The sequence below is a fragment of the Oryctolagus cuniculus genome, chromosome 18 (assembly GCF_964237555.1).
Source record: "Oryctolagus cuniculus chromosome 18, mOryCun1.1, whole genome shotgun sequence".
Classification (NCBI taxonomy): Eukaryota; Metazoa; Chordata; class Mammalia; order Lagomorpha; family Leporidae; genus Oryctolagus; species Oryctolagus cuniculus.
The window spans coordinates 3,837,514-3,854,789 of record NC_091449.1 but is presented as its reverse complement, the minus strand read 5'-3'; the positions used below and the strand labels follow the sequence as shown (position 1 = coordinate 3,854,789).

At 61.4% G+C, this 17,276-nt stretch overlaps 1 protein-coding gene, 1 long non-coding RNA gene and 1 other non-coding gene across 5 annotated transcripts; all 3 read left to right on the top strand.

Annotated features, from left to right (window-relative positions):
* The first annotated feature begins 555 nt into the window (after positions 1-555).
* LOC138846410 (uncharacterized) lies at positions 556-15,485 on the top strand. Of its 2 annotated transcripts, none has more exons than XR_011383878.1 (3): positions 556-2,148; positions 3,447-3,532; positions 13,244-15,485. It is a non-coding gene; the product is annotated as an uncharacterized lncRNA (long non-coding RNA). The 2 variants fall into 2 exon arrangements; XR_011383879.1 differs by lacking the exon at positions 13,244-15,485 and adding an exon at positions 4,851-5,514.
* Positions 5,528-8,241, top strand: LOC103346238 (leukocyte immunoglobulin-like receptor subfamily A member 5; the record flags this gene model as incomplete). The annotated part of the gene is made up of 5 exons (XM_070063304.1): positions 5,528-5,567; positions 5,738-6,022; positions 6,165-6,467; positions 7,088-7,138; positions 7,246-8,241. Coding segments are annotated over 5 exons (816 nt in total), but the record flags the coding sequence as incomplete, so codon positions are not given.
* On the top strand, positions 10,734-11,836 carry LOC103346239 (uncharacterized). Of its 2 annotated transcripts, none has more exons than XR_011383882.1 (3): positions 10,734-11,152; positions 11,313-11,344; positions 11,518-11,836. It is a non-coding gene; the product is annotated as an uncharacterized protein (transcript). The 2 variants fall into 2 exon arrangements; XR_011383883.1 differs by having other exon boundaries at positions 11,313-11,348.
* Positions 15,486-17,276: the final 1,791 nt, after the last annotated feature.

The window sequence follows — 17,276 nt, the reverse complement described above, 5'->3', positions numbered from 1 at the left end:
GACCCCACCCCGGGGCGCATCAGCCCACCTGAGGGGCGGCTCCGGGAGGCCCGTGTCCTTGGTGCTGGGTCCTGGCCCTGGGAGAGGAGGGCGGAGCCGGCTGACAGGGCGGGGCGGGGCCCCATCCCTGCAGGGCGCCTGTGCCCCCATCCTGGGGACTGAGGGCCTGGCTGGGGTGGGGGCGCTGCCCCTTCCTGTGGGGCTGCGGGCTAAACAGCCCTGCGATGCTGGGAGGACCCGGCCTCCGAGCGTCCACACCCGGTGTGTGTCCGTGCGGTGGGCGCTGTGCCGGGGCTGGCAGAGAGGACGCCATGACCCTGCCCTCGTGGTCCTGCTCTGCCGGGGGAGACAGGAAGACGGGGAGGGGGGACCCTGCTCTGGGAGAGACCCTGCCCCCGTCCCCGCCCACAGCCAGGCCCTGCTCCCTGGAGACCCCAGGCTCAGGCGCCCCGGGGAGGAGAGGACGGGCACAGGGGCAGGGGAAACCCTCTCACGGGGAGCTCTCCTCCAGGGCTGTGCGGGCCCAGGACCCGAGTGCAGGCAGGTGAGCGTGCCCCCACTGTGCCGGGTCCCCCACCCCCACCCCATGGGACAAGGGCCACCCCGGGCAGCTGGGGTGGGGACAGCAGCCCTGTCTGGTGAGGAGGGCGTCTGGGAGGGTCCTGGCCTGCGAGGGGACGTGGTCCTGGGACCCAGCCTCTGGTTTCCTTCCAGGGACCCTCCCCAGACCCAGCCTCCGGGCTGAGCCAGGCTCTGTGATCGCCTGGGCAGGCCTGGGGCCCTGTGGTGTTGGGGACCCTGGAGGCCCAGGAGTGCCGTCTGTATAGAGAGGGAATCCCAGAGCCCTGGGACAGAGCGATGCCCCTGGAGCCCGGAAACAAGGCCACGTTCCCCACCCTCTCATGGCCGAGGTGTACACGGGGCGCTACCACTGTGTCTGCCTCAGCGCTGCTGGCTGCTCAGAGCCCAGTGCCGCCCTGGAGCTGGGGTGACAGTGAGGAAGCCACACCTGAGCAGGAGCTGGGTAGGTCACGGAGATGCTGAGAGGAGGTGTAGATGGGAATTGGGTGCGGGGCCTGGGCTCCTGGGCCAGACACCCAGAGTGAGGGTGGTGGGACTGCAGGGCAGGAGGGAGAAGGGTGTGGGCGGAGCCAGGGTGCAGCCCTGCCCCTCTTCCCTCCTGACCCAGCAGTGCCCTGGTTGATCCCTGCAGAGGCCCTGACAGGGTCACACAGGGACTCGGGGTCTGCCCAGCGCCCTGGCCAGCTGCTCCAGGCCGGGCTCCCACAGCGGGGGAGCAATGCAGCACTAGACAGGACCCCACCCAGGACGGGTCTCACTCACACCCCGGGGGCTCGGTGGGCTTCTAGAGCAGGACAGATTCTGCTCGGGCTCAGTGGACCCTGGCCCTGCCCAGGGAGGGCCCCAGACCTGCTGCTGTAGGGAGAAGTTCGCCGGGCTGTGGGTCCCTGTGGCCCCGCCCCTGCGGAGCTCCCCTGGCGGCCTCCATGCTGGAGGCACACGTGAAGCCCAGGAGGGGCCATGCACCTGCTCGCCTGGGTCGCCGGGCCTCTGCCTGCAGGTGTGCGTCCACTCTCTCCAGCCCGCGTGTTCCGTGCACCCCTGTGCGTGGGGGGCCCTGCTCCTGACTTTCCCAGCAGTCGTTTCACGGGCAGAGGTCACCGGGGGCACTGGGTGCGTCAGCGTGGGAAATCCTCTCCCGTATCTGGGGCGGGTGTAGTTTATGCGTGACTACAGAGGAAGCCTGGTGCTGTCTTCTGTCCCGTGTGCTTGGGATCCAGGCTGTCACGAGCTGGGGGCGTGTTGGTGTTTGCGTGTGTGACGTGTGTCGTGCACCCCCATCACAGCATCGTCATGGCCCCGACACCTGACCGGCCTGGTCCTCTGTCCCTGTGTGTCTAAGTCAGAGCTCCGCTCCCAGGAGGGCGTGGGTCTGGCTGTCAGGATCGAACCTGGTGCCGAGTTTCTAACGTGGTCTCCCTCTGATGGCTGGTGCGTGTGTGTGTGCGCGTGTGTGCGCGTGCACGCACTCTGCCTCTGATAAATAAATCTTTCAGATAGAGAGGAGAGACACAGAGAGAGGTCCTCCATTTGCTGTTTCACCTCCCAAATGGCCACAACGACCAGGTCTGGGCGTGTTTGGAGCCAGGAGCTTCTTCCAGGTCTCCCACGTGGGTGCAGGGCCCAAGCACTTGGGTCATCCTCACTGCTTTCCCAGGTGCAACAGTAGGGAGCTAGAACGGAAGTGGAGCAGTCAGGACATGAACTGACACCCATATGGGATGCCGGGCTGCAGGCGGCAACGTAATCGGCTACGCCACAGCGCCGGCCCCACACACACAGTTTTGTGCATCACGGGCAGCAGCCGGCTGAGGGGCACCGTGAGCGCGACTCACCTGTGTGTGCTGCCTGTGTTTCTAACACAGCTGTGCGCCAGCCAGAGACAAAGGGAGGCGGAGCAGCAGGTGCACTGGCTGAGGTGCAGGGAGGGTGGCAGCCCCGACGTGTCCCCTCTAACTCCTGACACTCGGGAGCCCCGACGCCAACCCTTCCCCCAGCCGTGGGCCCGGAGCCCAGCGCTGAGTCCTGGTCAGGGCTGACTCGGCAGGGCAGGGGCTGAGCTGTGTCCCAGGCTGAGCAGGCAGTGCCCACGGCTCCGCCCTCACTGGCCTGGGCCATCTTCTCTCTCAGCCTGAGACCCGGGGTCCCAGCTCAACTCTGGTCCTGAGGCAGACCCGGGTCTGAGTTCCCGGGGCACAGGGCGGCTGACAGTGACCCAGAGGCCAGTTCATCCAGAGCCCACTGAGCAGGGTCTGAGACAGGGAGGGGACTGAGCACTGAGGGGCAGAAATGACCGGGAGGTGGCAATGGAGGGAGGAGGAGGTGCTGAGGAGGTCAGAGGGAGGAGGCTGGGAGAAACAAAACCACACGCCCAGACTGTGGGAACTCCCTCTGAGTCAGTGGCTGTCACAGAAGCCCTGCCCAGGGTCCCCTCCTCGGGGTCCCGTGATGCCTGCGTGGAAGCAGGGCAGGCAGGGGCCCCTCACTCACCACCTGTGAACCCCGTGAACCCCGCCAGACAGCTCCACCCCAGTCCCCGTGCACCTGCTCACTCCCTGTGAATACTTTATTTCATCACACCCCACCCCCGTCGTATCCACCCCCCCCCCTTCCCGGATCTGAATCTCACCGCTGGTCTGCACCTTCCTCCAACCAAACACCAGTGTCTCTGCCCCTCGTTGCTGGTGATGCAGCCCCCACACACGTGTCCCTGCCCCCATAGCAAACCCAACCACAGCCACGTCCAGGGCCCATGTGAACAGTGGGGGTGTTGGCGGCCCCCTCGTGGGCGGCTCCGTGCGGGGCGGGCAGCGGGGTCACCAGACTGGACTCACGGCTTCTTCCTCCATTATGATGCACGGAAGGATGCACGTGGAGGCCTCGAGGGGTGCAGGAACGCAGGGTTCGTGAGTGCACCCCAGGATCAGGCCAGCTGGAGCGAGAGAAAGAGGTGAGTACAGGGGCACAACCCACACGCCATAGAGAAAACCCTCCACGGGGGCCTCAGCGATCCAGGTCATCCAGGGGAGGGGAGCACGCAACCTACAGGGCACAGGAGACCAGGAAGTCCCGTGGTCAGGCTCTGCCACGGCAGCCACAGGCGACTCAAACTCAGGGAATTCTTTAAGCTGATGATCAGGACGGGCCCGGAATGATGCTGCCAACATCCAAACGGCCCTTGGGAGAAACAACGTCCCCAGCCCCATCCTCCTCCCCACGCCTCATCTGCCAGCCAGAGGCAAAGTGCTCATTCTGGGGTGTGGCTTGATTGAATATTCAAAGTGGGTGGAGTTTGGGTGGGGCTTGAGCACCACTCATTTCCAGGCTCTGATTTGGAAAAAGGGGAAGTGTCAGGGAGTGGAGGTGCATGATGGGAGTGGGAGGACCCCTCACGGGAATTTCGTGGGAGGACCCCATGGTCGTCCCGGGAGTGTCTTTAGGCGGCCCTCTTGGGTGTTTCCAGCTGGCGCAGGTATGCATGTAAACATTGTGGAATTTGTGGTTTCCTCATGGGAAGGCAGGGCCTGGTGGCTCGGGAGCTGTTTGTGCAGGCTTAGCCGAAGTGGCCAGGCGGCAGCCAATGGCTTGGAGCTGACCAGCAGCAGTTGGGTTGGGGTTCTGGGACCCTGCTGCTTCCCCCAGCCGCCCACCCTCCTCTCACCTCAAGCTGACTGTGTCCCTGCCCGCCCACTGCCCACTGCCTGCTCCTGTCTCAGCGCCCCTGAGAGCCTGAGATGCCTGCCAGGCAGGGACACTGGGGCTCCGAGCAGCTCAGCCCTGGATGCGGCCGGGCTCCTGTGGCCGCTCCCCCCACCCCAGGATGCCCCTCCCCACACTCACCTGTTCTTGTGGATCCAGGCCCCTCTTTCTCCGACACAGCAACCTACAAAACCGTAGGAGGGTTCTCCACCATCTGAATCTGTTTTGTTAAAGATGTGTTTGGAAGGCAGAGTTAGAGAGAGGCAGAGAGGAAGGTCTTCCATCCGCTGGTTCACCCCCTAAATGGCTGCAACGGCCGGAGCTGGGCAGATCCAAAGCCAGGAGCCTGGAGCCGCTTTTGGGGCAGGGCCCAAGCACTGGGGTCACCTTCCACTGCTTCCCCGGCCATGGCAGGGGGCGGGGTCGGAAGAGCAGCTCTGGACCAGGAAGCTGTGCCCATATGGGATGCCAGCGCACTACGCCACAGCGCCAGCCCCCACCACCCGAGTATTTGTCACAGCTCCCTGCAGGAGTCTAGGGCCCGGGAATTCCAGGAAGGATCCTGTCAGTTTCAGCCATGAAATGTCACACCTGGCACACGGCTACACGTGCAGGCGCCCTGTGCCCGCTGGGGACGTGGTGCCCGGACACGGCAGGAAGGAAGTTGGCCCTTGCGAAACATCTGGCGGGAAATGTGCCTGGGGCTGGGATCCTGCATGCTGTGTGCACAGCAACTGAAGGTGGAGACAAGACACCCCGGGGCAGGAGTCAGCCCACTAGGAGGGCCACTAGGGAGGCCCGTGTCCATGATGCTGGGTCCTGGCCCTGGGAGAGGAGGGCGGAGCCGGCTGACAGGGCGGGGGTGGGGCCCCATCCCTGCAGGGCGCCTGTGCCCTCCCCATCCTGGGGACTGAGGGCCTGGCTGGGGTGGGGGCGGTGCCCCTTCCTGTGGGGCTGCGGGTGGAACAGCCCTGCGATGCTGGGAGGACCCAGCCTCCGAGCTTCCACACCCGGTGTGTGCCCGTGCCGTGGGCGCTGTGCTGGGGCCGGTCAGGAGAAGCCATGAACCCGTCCTTCGTGGTCCTGCTCTGCCTGGGGAGACTGGAAGACAGGGTGAGGAGACCCTGCTCTGGGAGGGACCCCGCCCCTGCCCACAGCCAGGCCCTGCCCCTGGAGACCCCAGGCTCAGGAGCCCCGGGGAGGAGAGGACGGGGGCAGGGGCGAACCTCTCACGGGGAGCTCTCCTCCAGGGCTGTGTGCAGGCCCCAGGACCCGAGTGCAGGCAGGTGAGCGTGCCCCCCACTGTGCTGGTCCCCCCCTCCCCCGCCATGGGACAAGGGCCACCCCGGGCAGCCTGGGTGGGGACAGCAGCCCTGTCTGGTGTGGAGGGCGTCTGGGAGGGTCCTGGCCTACGAGGGGACGTGGTCCTGGGACCCAGCCTCTGGTTTCCTTCCAGGGACCCTCCCCAGACCCATCCTCTGGGCTGAGCCAGGCTCTGTGATCGCCCTGGGCAGGCCTGGGACCCTGTGGTGTCAGGGGACCCTGGAGGCCCAGGAGTGCCGTCTGTATAAAGAGGGAATCCCAGAGCCCTGGGACAGAGTGATGCCCCTGGAGCGCAGAAACAAGGTCAAGTTCTCCATCCCTCTCATGGCTGAGGTGTACACGGGGCGCTACAGCTGTGTCTGCCTCAGCACTGCTGGCTGGTCAGAGCCCAGTGCCACCCTGGAGCTGCGGGTGTCAGGTGAGGGTCACGCAGGGTCCCTGCCCCACAGGCTGTGCCCTCAGGGAGGGGTCTGCTCCCAGGGGCCCCCCTCTCATCGCGCAGCCCTGGGGGTACCGTGGGGGGTGAGCCCTGCTTCACATGACTGCTCCTCCTCTCCCAGGAGCCTACAGCAAGCCCAGCCTCTCGGCCCTGCCCAGCCCCGTGGTGACCTCAGGGGACAATGTGACCCTCCAGTGCCACTCCCAGCTGGGATTCCACAGGTTCATTCTGACAGAAGAGGGGGCGCCCTGGGCTGCCAGGACCCGGAGCTCAGAGCCACACCCTAGTGCGCAGTCCCAGGCCCTGTTCCCTGTGGGCCCTGTGACTCCTGGCCGCAGGTGGGCGTTCCAATGCTATGGCTCCTACAGGAAGAATCCTTCTGTGTGGTCAGAGCCCAGTGACGCCCTGGAGCTGGGGGTGACAGGTGAGGAAGCCACAGCCTGAGCAGGAGCTGGGTAGGTCATGGAGACACTGAGAGGAGGCGTAGATGGGAACTGGGCAAGGGGCGTGGGGCTCCTGGGCCAGACACCCAGAGTGAGGGCGGTGGGACTGCAGGGCAGGAGGGATAGGGTGTGGGCGGAGCCAGTGTGCAGCCCCGCCCCTCTTCCCTCCTGACCCAGCAGGACCCTCAGTGGTCCCTGCAGAGGGCCTGATGGGTTCTGCCCAGCGCCCTGGCCGGCAGCCCCAGGCCGGGCTCCCACAGCGGGCGAGCATTGCAGAACTGGACAGGACCCACCCAGGACGGGCCTCACACCCCGGGGTGTCTATTAGAGTAGGACAGAGACTATCGAGCCCAGTGGGGCCTGGTCATGGCCCAGGGTGGGCCCGGGACCTGCTCCTGTAGGGAGAAGCTCGCCAGGCTTGGCTGCCACATGTCTCTCCCCTGCGGAGTTCCCTGGCGGCTCCAGAACACAGACAGAGTGATGTGTGGGCGACTTACACGAGGACCACGCTGAACTGCGTCGCGAGACGAGAGGCTGGGAAGCACAGAGTGTGGAGCAGGCCGGGGTCTCCTCCTCCTCACTGTCCTGTGCCTGTTCTCAGGAGGACCAGAGCCCAGCAGCCCCTCGCACCCCCAGCCAGGCTCCCCCGCTGGTGAGTGAGCCACAGGCCTGACCCAGGGCTCAGGCTACTGAGGGGAGTAGGGGGTTCTGTGTTACTGGGGCTGGCCGGCCTGATGACCCCTCCATGCACACCCCCAGCCCCAGCGCCCCAGGACCACTCCCTGGAGAACCTCATCCGCATGGGCGTGGCGGGCTTGGTCCTGCTGGGCCTCGGGCTTCTGCTGGCAGAGGCTTGGTACAGCCAGAGAAGGACCCGGGCTGCAGGCCAGCGGTGACCTGGAGAGAGGACAGAGCTGGGTCAGAGAGGCTGTGCCCCGGGGGCGGGGGAGGGGGGATCCGGGCATGAGTGGTGAGAAGCTGTGGGAAGTGGGAAGAGCTCACCTGGGGTTGTGGGAATCCTGCTCAGGGGCAGGGACCCTGGTGGGCCTCTGGTGGTGCTGCTTCCCCGGGCTCCCACGCACATTCTGGGAAGGGGCTCCGGCCTCCCGCAGCCCTGCCCACCGCCCTGCAGGCTCCCGTGCGGTTCTGTCCTGTTCCTCTCCAGGGACCGCACACAGCTCAGTGGCCCTGAGTGTCCACAGGAGCCCAAGCTCTGCCGCCCACGGAGAGGGTAACACCAGGATTTGCTCCCCTTGACCTTCAGCAAGTGGGCCAGGATGTGGTGGGACACCTGTCACTCAGGATGGATTTAAAATTCTGCTCACCAAAAGGAGGCCATGACAGGTGGGGCCAGATGTGGGAGGTCAGAATCAATAGATCTGGGCTGGTGCTGTGGCTTAATGGATAAAAGCTGCTGCCTGCGGTTCCGGCATCCCCTGTGGGCACCGGTTCAAGTCCTGGCTGCCCCACGTCCAATCCAGCTCTCTGCTGTGGCCTGGGAAAGCAGTAGAAGATGGCCCAAGTGTTTGGGCCCCTGCATCCATCTGGGAGACCCAGAAGAAGCTCCTGGCCCCTGGCTCTTGGCTCCTGGCTCCTGGCTCCTGGCTCCTGGCTCCTGGCTCCTGGCTCCTGGCTCCTGGCTGGAGATCAGACAAGCTCCAGCTTTGAGGACCCATTGGGATTAAACCAGCAGATGGATACCTCTCTCTCTCCTTCTCTCTGTAACTCTGATTTTTAAATAAATATTTTTAAAAACGTGTGGCTTATCAAACTCTAAGGTAAAATCCCAGATGACCGTGGGAATCCACCCTCTGAGAGGACCACACAGAAGTGAAAGAAGGTGTGTGCAGGGTTTCTTCAGGCACGGGAAGTTCAAGGTCATCTGGATTTCTCAATGCACAACTAACATAAACCCCACAACACGGCGGTTCTGGCGGACGGCAGCATCCGGTGTTCTGGAAGAGTGCGGATGCCTGCCCGGCTTCCTCTGGTGGCTGGTTACTCTGCTTGTCCGTGTGGTGCAAGTCTGCGTTTCCCACAGAGTTCAGGGAGGGGGTTTGAGAGAGTGCTGTGGATTCTGCACCAGTGTTTCCAGTTATGGGCTGGGACCCCACCCCACCACAGCGTAGCTTAGGGAGTAAAGCCAACACCTGCAGCGCCCGCATCCCATATGACCTCCAGTTTGAATCTCAGTTGCCCCACTTCTGATCCAGCTCCCTGCTAATGCCCTGGGAAGGTAGCAGAGGATGGCCCAAATGCTTGGGGCCCTGCACCCACGTGGGAGACCCAAAAGAAGCTCCTGGCTTCAGCCTGGCCCAGCCGTCTGGGGAGTGAGCCAGAAGGTGGCAAATCTCTGTTGCTGTCTCTCCTCTCTATGTCCCTACCTCTCGAATAAATAAATCAGAGTTTATAAAAAATTTTAAACACGCCTAGAAGGAAATACCTGGGTAAGTATGACCTCAGACTTCATCACAGCGTCTTAGCTGTGATTCTGAAAGTACGAGGAACAAACAGGAAAATGGCTGCATTGATTATCCTCAAAACTTCAGAACTCTGTGCACCGTGGACAGCTATGAAGGGAGCAGAAAGACAATGCACACATTGTATGAAGATCTGGAAGCCACAGTAGGAAAAGCAAGGGTGCAACTCACTCAGCGCAAGGGAAGGGAAGTGCAAATAATGCCAGAGAGAGGCACCCCCCACGCCACCTCACTGGTCACTTCTCGAGGACACAGTAGACAGAGTGTGGTCAGGGTGTGGGGAAATCGCAGCCCTGAGACGCGGCTGGAATGTGCAGGGTTTGGCCACTGCGGCAAGAGGCTCATAGTTCCTCAAAGCACCAGACCCAGCCTTAGCACAGCACAGAGCAACCCACCCCCTGCACGGAGGCAGGCGCTCCCGTTGACCCACATCCTGGCAAGGGTCAGGGTCAGGTGCAGCGCTCACCAGTGTGCTGAGTGCAGGCTCTGTGGAGCGTTCTCACCACCGAGGGCCTGGGGGAGGCCCTGACAACCACCCAGGGACTGTGCACACAGGCATCCATCCAAGCACAGCCGGCCAGGGACAGGAGCCGGATGTGCACCGGGGATGGGGGCTCGGGGTGGTGAGTCCCTGGCTCCGTGGGACCTCTGCTGAGCCCCAGGAAGCCGTGAAGTGAGGATGCGTGGGGCTTGGGGGCACAGCCACACACAATGGGCCTCGCATAGCACCTTTCCCAGAAACACCCAGGGCTGGAAGCCCACAGAGCCCTGGGGCTGTGCAGGGCTGTGGAGGCCAGAGGGGGTCGTTGCATTTCTGTGGCTCTGCTGTGAACCCCACTGCATGCACGCTTTGCCAGCTCCTGTTTCTGGGAGGGGGACTTCCACTCAACCAGATGCAGGGCTAAGGAAAGGACAGATGCCTGTCAGTGCCTTGCCACCCGAGGCTGTGACGAGCCACCGTGCGTTCTCTCATGGGGCCCCCACCCCAGAGCAGGCAGCTGAGAGCTCCACCCCCAAACACGCCTAGGATGGGGTCTTCCATTCTGTCTTCTGATTCACCTCTGGGGTCAGCAGGCGCTCCTAGGGACTTCTGAGGAGGGGTCCCTACCAGAACGGTGCTGTCCCCACGTCTGAATCTGGAAGGGACACTGCAGGACCCTGAGACCTGAGTGCTGCAGCCACGGCCACCCAGAGGGGAGGTCTCGGGCATCCCCACCACAGAGATGCTGGGGGAAGACATCACCTGTTCAGGTCTCAGGAAGCGGCACCCCCACGTCATCCAGGAGCACGGAGCCCAGGTGCTCAGATCAGGGGAGGAGAGGCCGTGGGGGGCTCAGGACACAGGTGCTGGGAATCCCCAGCCGAACGTGGAGTGTGGTTCCACACGAGCCCAGTCCTCTGCTCCAAGTCCCCCTCAATCAGAGAAACCCAGCACAGGGTGTGGGGCATGGGTCACCAGCTGGCCCGGGGCCAGGGTATCCCATGCTCTCAGTTCCCAGAGGAGCTCGGGGCCTGTGCTCCAAGACACCCTCCCCTCCTCAAGCCCCTAGCAGGGACCCAAGCCCGCCAGCCCCCAGCAGGACCCCACCCCAGGCCCGTGTCCCCTGTTGTGGGCCCTCCTGCACCTGCCACAGCCACAGCTGGGCTGCAGCTCAGCCACACCTCTGTAGGGTCTGCCTTCTTCATCTGCTCTCATCAGCTCTGAGAGGCCTGGAAGATTCTGTCACCCTCCCCACGGGATCCAGCCCTCCCCCTCCCCTCCCCTCCCCCCACCCCAGCCCCCACACCTGCACTCAGCAGCTCAGGAAAGGGAAGTGCGTGTCTTGGCCACCCGGCCTGTGCAGGGAGAACCAGAACCCTAACTGGGCAGAGAGTGGACTCCTGGGGCGGGGGCTGGAGTGGGGGAGGGAGGCAGGGCAGGCACAGTACAGGGGGCAGCAGAGGCGGAGGCCTGGTCCTAGCTGTCCCTAGTGCCCGCTGTTTCCTGGGTCCCGTCCTCAGGGACAGCGGGGGAGGTTGGGGAGGGGCTGCCCCCGTTCCTGTGAGGCCACAGATGAGGAACCCGTGACGTCTCCCCGCTCATCTCCAGCCGGACTCTGGGCCTGCGCCCCTCACAGCTGCTCTGCTCCACAGGGACCATGGGTGGCGGTCCCAGACCCCAGCCCTCACTGCCCTCCTCTGCCTGGGTGAGCTGGGGACACGGGGAGAATGGGACCCCTACAGGTGCGGGAGGGGACAGCGCCCTGCACCAGCTGGGACCCCAGGGCTCAGAGGACCAGGGCAGGCCTGGTCATCTCTGCAGGGGTGGGGAGTGGGGAACAGCTCTCACGGGGACTTCTCTTCCAGGGCTGTGCCGGGTGCCAGGGGATGGGGCACAGGTGGGTGAGTCCTCCCCTGACCTGGCTCGGTCCCAGGGGCTCCAGACAGCTCATGTTAAGGAGCCCAGGGGGGCTGGGCTGATGGTGATGGCTGGGAGGGGCTGGGAGTGGAGCTGGGGAATGGGGTGGGAGAGAGGCTGCACCCGGGGTCTGCAACTTTGATTCCTTTCCAGGGACCCTCCCCAAGCCCTCCATCTGGGCCGACCCAGGCCCCCTGGTCGCCGTAGGAAGCCCTGTGACCCTCTGGTGCCAGGGCTCTCTGCAGGCTGAGGTCTATCATATGTATACAGAGAGCGGCCGTCATCCCTGGGAAGCGAGGCCCCAGCAGGACTCCAGACACAAGGCCAGCTTCTCCGTGATCACGTCCATGAGCTCCCATGACACAGGGCAGTACTGTTGTGTGTATTGGACCTCGCTCAGCCCCTCCCAGCCCAGTGACCCCCTGACCCTGGTGGTGATGGGTAAGGTTTTTCCCCTGCCCACCGAAGAAGAAACATGGACTTCATGGAGCAGCAGCCCCCAGACATTGGTTTGCTTCCCCTGCAGGGATGTTCCCGGCGCCCTCCCTTTCGGCCCAGGCAAGCCCCGTGGTGGCGTCAGGCGGGCACTGCCCATCTGCTGAAGGAGGGTGGAGCCGGCCCCCTGCACAGCCTGGAAGCCAGATACTCCCATGGGGCTGGGCTGTGGCAGGCCACCTTCTTCCTGGGCCCCGTGAACAGCACCCAAAGGGGCATCTACAGGTGCTACCGTGCTGACACCAACAAGACCCGTGTGTGGTCACTGCCCAGTGACCCCCTGCAGCTGGAGGTGTCAGGTGAGGGCCCCAGCCCTGTCTCATCAGTCCTCATGGTCAGTGCAGGGCTGTCCCCACAGGAGGACTGGGCTGGGGGAGGGGACCTGAGGGAGGTCACAGGGAGTGAGAAACAGCAGAGGTCTCAGCCCTGGGGCCCGGGTCACCCTGTGTGGCACAGGGTTTGTGTGGGAAGTGGAGTGGATGGAACAGGGGTGTTGGGAAGAGAACTGGGCTGGGTGCACAGGCCTCTCACAAAGCCCACGCTGGGCGAGGGGACTCCCTAGACACAAAGATGTGCAGTCTGGGCTCAGGCTGCTGCGGGGAGGTGGGGTCCTGTGTTACTGGGTCTGGCCAGCCTAGGTGACCCCTCCGTGCACACCACCAGCCCCAGCGCCCCAGGACCACACCCTGGAGAACCTCATCCGCATGGGCTTGGCGGGCTTGGTCCTGCTGGGCCTCGAGCTTCTGCTGGCTGAGGCTTGGTACAGCCAGAGAAGGACCCGGGCTGCAGGCCGGCGGTGACCTGGAGAGAGGACAGCGCTGGGTCAGAGAGGACGAGCCCTGGGGGCGGGGCAGGGGGGAGCGTGAGAACAGTGGGGAACAGTCTTCCAGCATTCGGTTGCGGGAACTGCTGGGGGCAGCAGGGGCTCTTCCTCTATTCAGCTATGGACTTCTCCTGCCCTGAGGTGCGAGAGCCCCCCCTGCAGACCAAATGTGGATCCGCACCATGTGCGCCTCGCGCTTAGCTCTTTCTTCATGGAGCCTTTTGCTCTGTTTCTGCTGAATTCAGTTCCCAGTGCGCATGCATGGGAATCCACGTATCAGCCAACAACAGGGAGCTTGCGCCAAGTAACAGAATAAAGGAGCGAAATCGGATTTCAGGGTGGGCGGGGTCAATCCATCTGGGGAGTGAACCAGCAGATGGAAGACTCTCTCTCTCTCTCTCTCTCTCTCTCTCTCTCTCTCTCTGTATCTAGCTCTGTAACTCTTTCATATAAATAAAATATATGTTTTTAAAAAGTTAATGGTGTACAACATTGGTAATGTACTAAAAGTCAGCAAATAATACACTTTAAAGGGCTGGTTTTATGTTATTTGAATTTCAGCACAATAAAGAAGGAAACATGGTTCCTTGGAATTACCATCCAATCCAACAGTTCCTCTCCTGCACATATAACCACAGGGATTGAAGCAGGAACCCAAGCAGGTGTTTGCATCCACAGGTTCAGAGCAGCCTCATTCACATGAGCCCAAAGATGCCAGCAACCAGAATATGCAGACCAGATGAGTGAGTCCACAACAGGCAGTATTTGTAGACACGGCTGATACTCTCCTGTTAGAAAAGAAGGAGGGTCTGGATAATCGTGGAGAAATCAGCCGGTGTCACAGACACCATGCTCTGATTCAGCTCTGAGAGGTGCCCGGGGGTACAGATTCAGAGGGCAGAATGTGGACTCGGGTGTGGGGACGAGTGTGCAGGTGCCTGCTGAGTGGGTCTGGGGTTTCTGTCTCTGCTAATGAAGATGTTTGTGAACAGGTGCTGGTGGGTACACGACACAGTGAATGTGAGAGGTAGCTACAGCATGAATTAAATTTCTGTTAGGTCTGTAATCCGTGCTCTGTGAATTTCAGCTTGACAAAGGAGGAAGACACAAACACCAAAAACACATTTGCCACCTATTTTTCCCTTTAAATGAGCACGTAATAATTTGGGAGGTGCAGCGTGGTATTGGAGGGTGTGCTGATCACACCAGGGTGTTCCCATCTCGTCATGTCTTGTGTTTGGGCCCAGCTCCTCTCCTCGAGTTCTTTGTAGAAACACTCAACAGGTTATGTGAGTCATGGGTGCCTCCTGTGCTGTGCAGACAGAGCCGTTCCTCTATCTGACTCCACCTTGGGACCCGGGGACCAACCCTCCCTCATCTCTCCCCCAGACCCTTTACAGCGATAGTGGTCACCATCCTACTCTGCTACTATAAGACCAACTTTCCAACTTCCGCGTAGAAGGGAGAACTTACACTGGATTCCTGGGAAGGCGTATTTCACTAAATGAGCGTGGCTGCTGCGGATCTGGGGCACCTGGTTCCCAAGGGAGCGTCCTCCTTCTTCCCTGGCACTTTCTGCGTGGAAGGAAGTCTACATGCAACGGTACCTGAGAAGTAGAGCACAACGCACTTGCTCCGGCCGTGCCTCCACTGTAGCTCTAAACCAAGCCAGCCTTGCCCGTGTATCGAAGGGGGCATCTGGGACCCCTGCTTTCTGGAGGAGCCCGTCTGTGGTTTCTGGAAGAGAAGCGCAGGGTCTCTGAGTTTCCGGAAGAGGGTGTGCAGGGCTTCCGGAAGAGCGCTCTGGATTCCTGGGTCTACGGAAGAGCGGCCTGGGGTCTCCGGACACGAGCCCGAGATTCCCGGGTTCCTGGAAGAGCACATTTGAACACTGTAGGACTCCTTAAGAGGGGGCTGGGGTCTCCGGACGCGCGCCCGAGGTTCCCAGGTTTCCGGAAGAGCCCGTCTGGCATTTCCGGTCCATCCACCATTAACCTTCTCTCTACCCGGCAGCTCCTCCTTCAGCCCCACCTGGCCCCTCGAACCCTTGGTATCATGCCCGCTTCCTGGTTTTACTTCTCGACGGTGCCAACTCCCTGAGCGCATGGGCGGCTCCTTGGCTCACCTGTCCACAACAGTGTGGGACAGAGAGGGGATCCTGGGGCCCAGACCCCCACCGCTCCCTTCTCCTAGCGCAGGTTGGGCACAGGGGAGGAGCTACGGGAGAGGAGAACCTTAGACACCTGCCCGCCCGCGTTCCTGCGGTGCAGCTCACATCGCTGTCATCATCAACCGAGGCAAATGGAGCCCAAAGCAAGGCGTCCCACAGTGGAATAAGACTCGGCCATAGAAGAGTGAAACCCGGATGTTTTCAGGAAACCGAGGCACTGTGGATACTGTGGAAGTGAAACAAGCCAGGCACAGGGAAAACCCACTCGGGAAGTCACTCAGGTGTGGGCTGTGAGGGACTCAGGGAGTAGAGTGGTGGTCACCAGTGGAGGCCATGGGTGCTGGGATCCACAGGTCAGTGTGCAGAGATACAGAATCACGTGGGAGAAGAAGGTCTAGAGGTGTAGTGTGTGTCATGGCGACTGTAGTTAATAACGCTCACTGCATGGGCAGCTGAAATTGCTTAAAACTGTGTCAGATGCTCCCACCACACAATAAGTCTGTGAGGTAATGCACACGTTATCTAGCTTGGGTTAGCTCTTCCACGTTTGTGTGCGTGTGTGTGTGGTGTGTTTGTGTGTTTGATGTTTACATGACAATTATACAGAAATACAACTTTTGAATATCAAAGCAATGATTTCTTTAAAAGGAGAAAGTTTGTTGACCTCTCCTCTTCTCTTTCAGGCTTCTGTGACAAGCCCTGCCTGTCCATGGATCAGGTTCTGGGGTTATGTCAGGAGAGAACATTTCCCTGCCATGTTGTTCCGCCTCGTGTCCTCTTGATAAAGTCCCAGTGAGCCCAGGGGGGAAATGGCTCCCTGCCACAGCGCTGATGCAAGGGGTTCCGGGGAACCTTGGCTCTGGTCCTGGGAACCCCCGCATCTCTGTGGTCGCCACCTGTGGTGGAATGAGAAGGCCATACCAAGATGGCCACTGGCAAGTGAGGGTCAGTTACTCAGGAATGGCTTCGGAAGCCCCCTTGGAAGCCACCTGGAAATGGAGTCTGCCTGGCAACAGGATGTGATTGGTTAGGGCAAAAACTGCCCGTTAACTGGATTGGCTGCCTCGGCTATATAAGCTGCTGTACCAACTGAAATAAACGAGTCTGTGGACTGCTCGCCTCTGGCCTGCTTTCACCCGACTCCCGGGGTCTGTGTGGTAACTCTGTGCCTCTTGCCCCCACCACGCTCCTCCTCTCAGAACAAATCCACAGCAACAGCCACCATGGCAGCCCCCAGGTGTGGTGGCCCCCAGTGGTGCCCTGGAGCTCATGGTCACAGGTAGGTGCCTCTCAGCCCCTCTTTTTCCTTGGCAGAGGCTCGCAGCTGGCTGTGCAGGGCCCTGTCCACAGCAGGGGTGTGCAGAGCAGCGTAGGAACGCAGCAGAGGGCACCTGGACTTGGGCAAGGATGCAACGAGAATGGCTTCTTGCCCCCTCACAAACTCAGCTCATGTCTGTTGCTGTGGATTCAATTCTGGGAGGAGGAGCGTGGTGGGGGCAAGAGGCACAGAGTCACCGCATGGCACCCCAGAGTCAGGTGAAAGCAGGCCAGAGGCGAGCAGCCTGCAGACTCATTTATTTCAGTGGATACAGCAGCTTATATAGCCAAGGCAGCCAATCTAGTCAAGGGGTGGTCTATGCCCTAACCAATAACAGCCTGTTGCCAGGCAGTTTCCAAAGCCATCCAATCACAGCCTGTTGCCAGGCAGGCTCCGCTGTCAAGTGGTTCCCGAAACCATCCAATCACAGCCTGTTGCCAGACAGTTTCTTTGGCCAGTGGCCATCTTAGCATGGCCTTCTCATTCCAGCACATGTCCTCTGCCATCCCCCAGGAGGTCAGCTGAGCCAGTTGGGCTTGGGAACAGCAGAGCAACCACGAGCTGTGCACACACTGGAACAGGGTCGATTCCCATAAGCAAGGTGAGAGCTGATGTTTGTGTGTCACAGCATGTCCACATGGCCCAGGATAGCCTTCTTTCAATTCGTCTCAGACACACAGAAATGTGAAAACACGCTCAGACCATGGGCCATCCACAGAGAGGCTGTAGGCTGGCTGTGGTCCTTGGGCCATGATGTGCTGACCTCTGCTGGGCACGTACCTACGTGAGAGGAAGTGCTGGCTCAGGCCGTGCACAGGACTGCTGTGCCCATCAACACACTCACACACGCATGCACACACATGCAGGCACAGACACACATGCACACACATGCATATACACACATGCACACAGACATACACACATTCAGACACATAAACACATGTACACAAGCATGCACACATGTGCAGACACACACATCCATGCACAGAGACACACGGACACATAAATAGATGCGTGCACACACTTGCACACACAAGCACAGATTGCGCACACAGAACACAGAAACGCATACACACAAGCACCCCCAGACGCACTCATACACACAT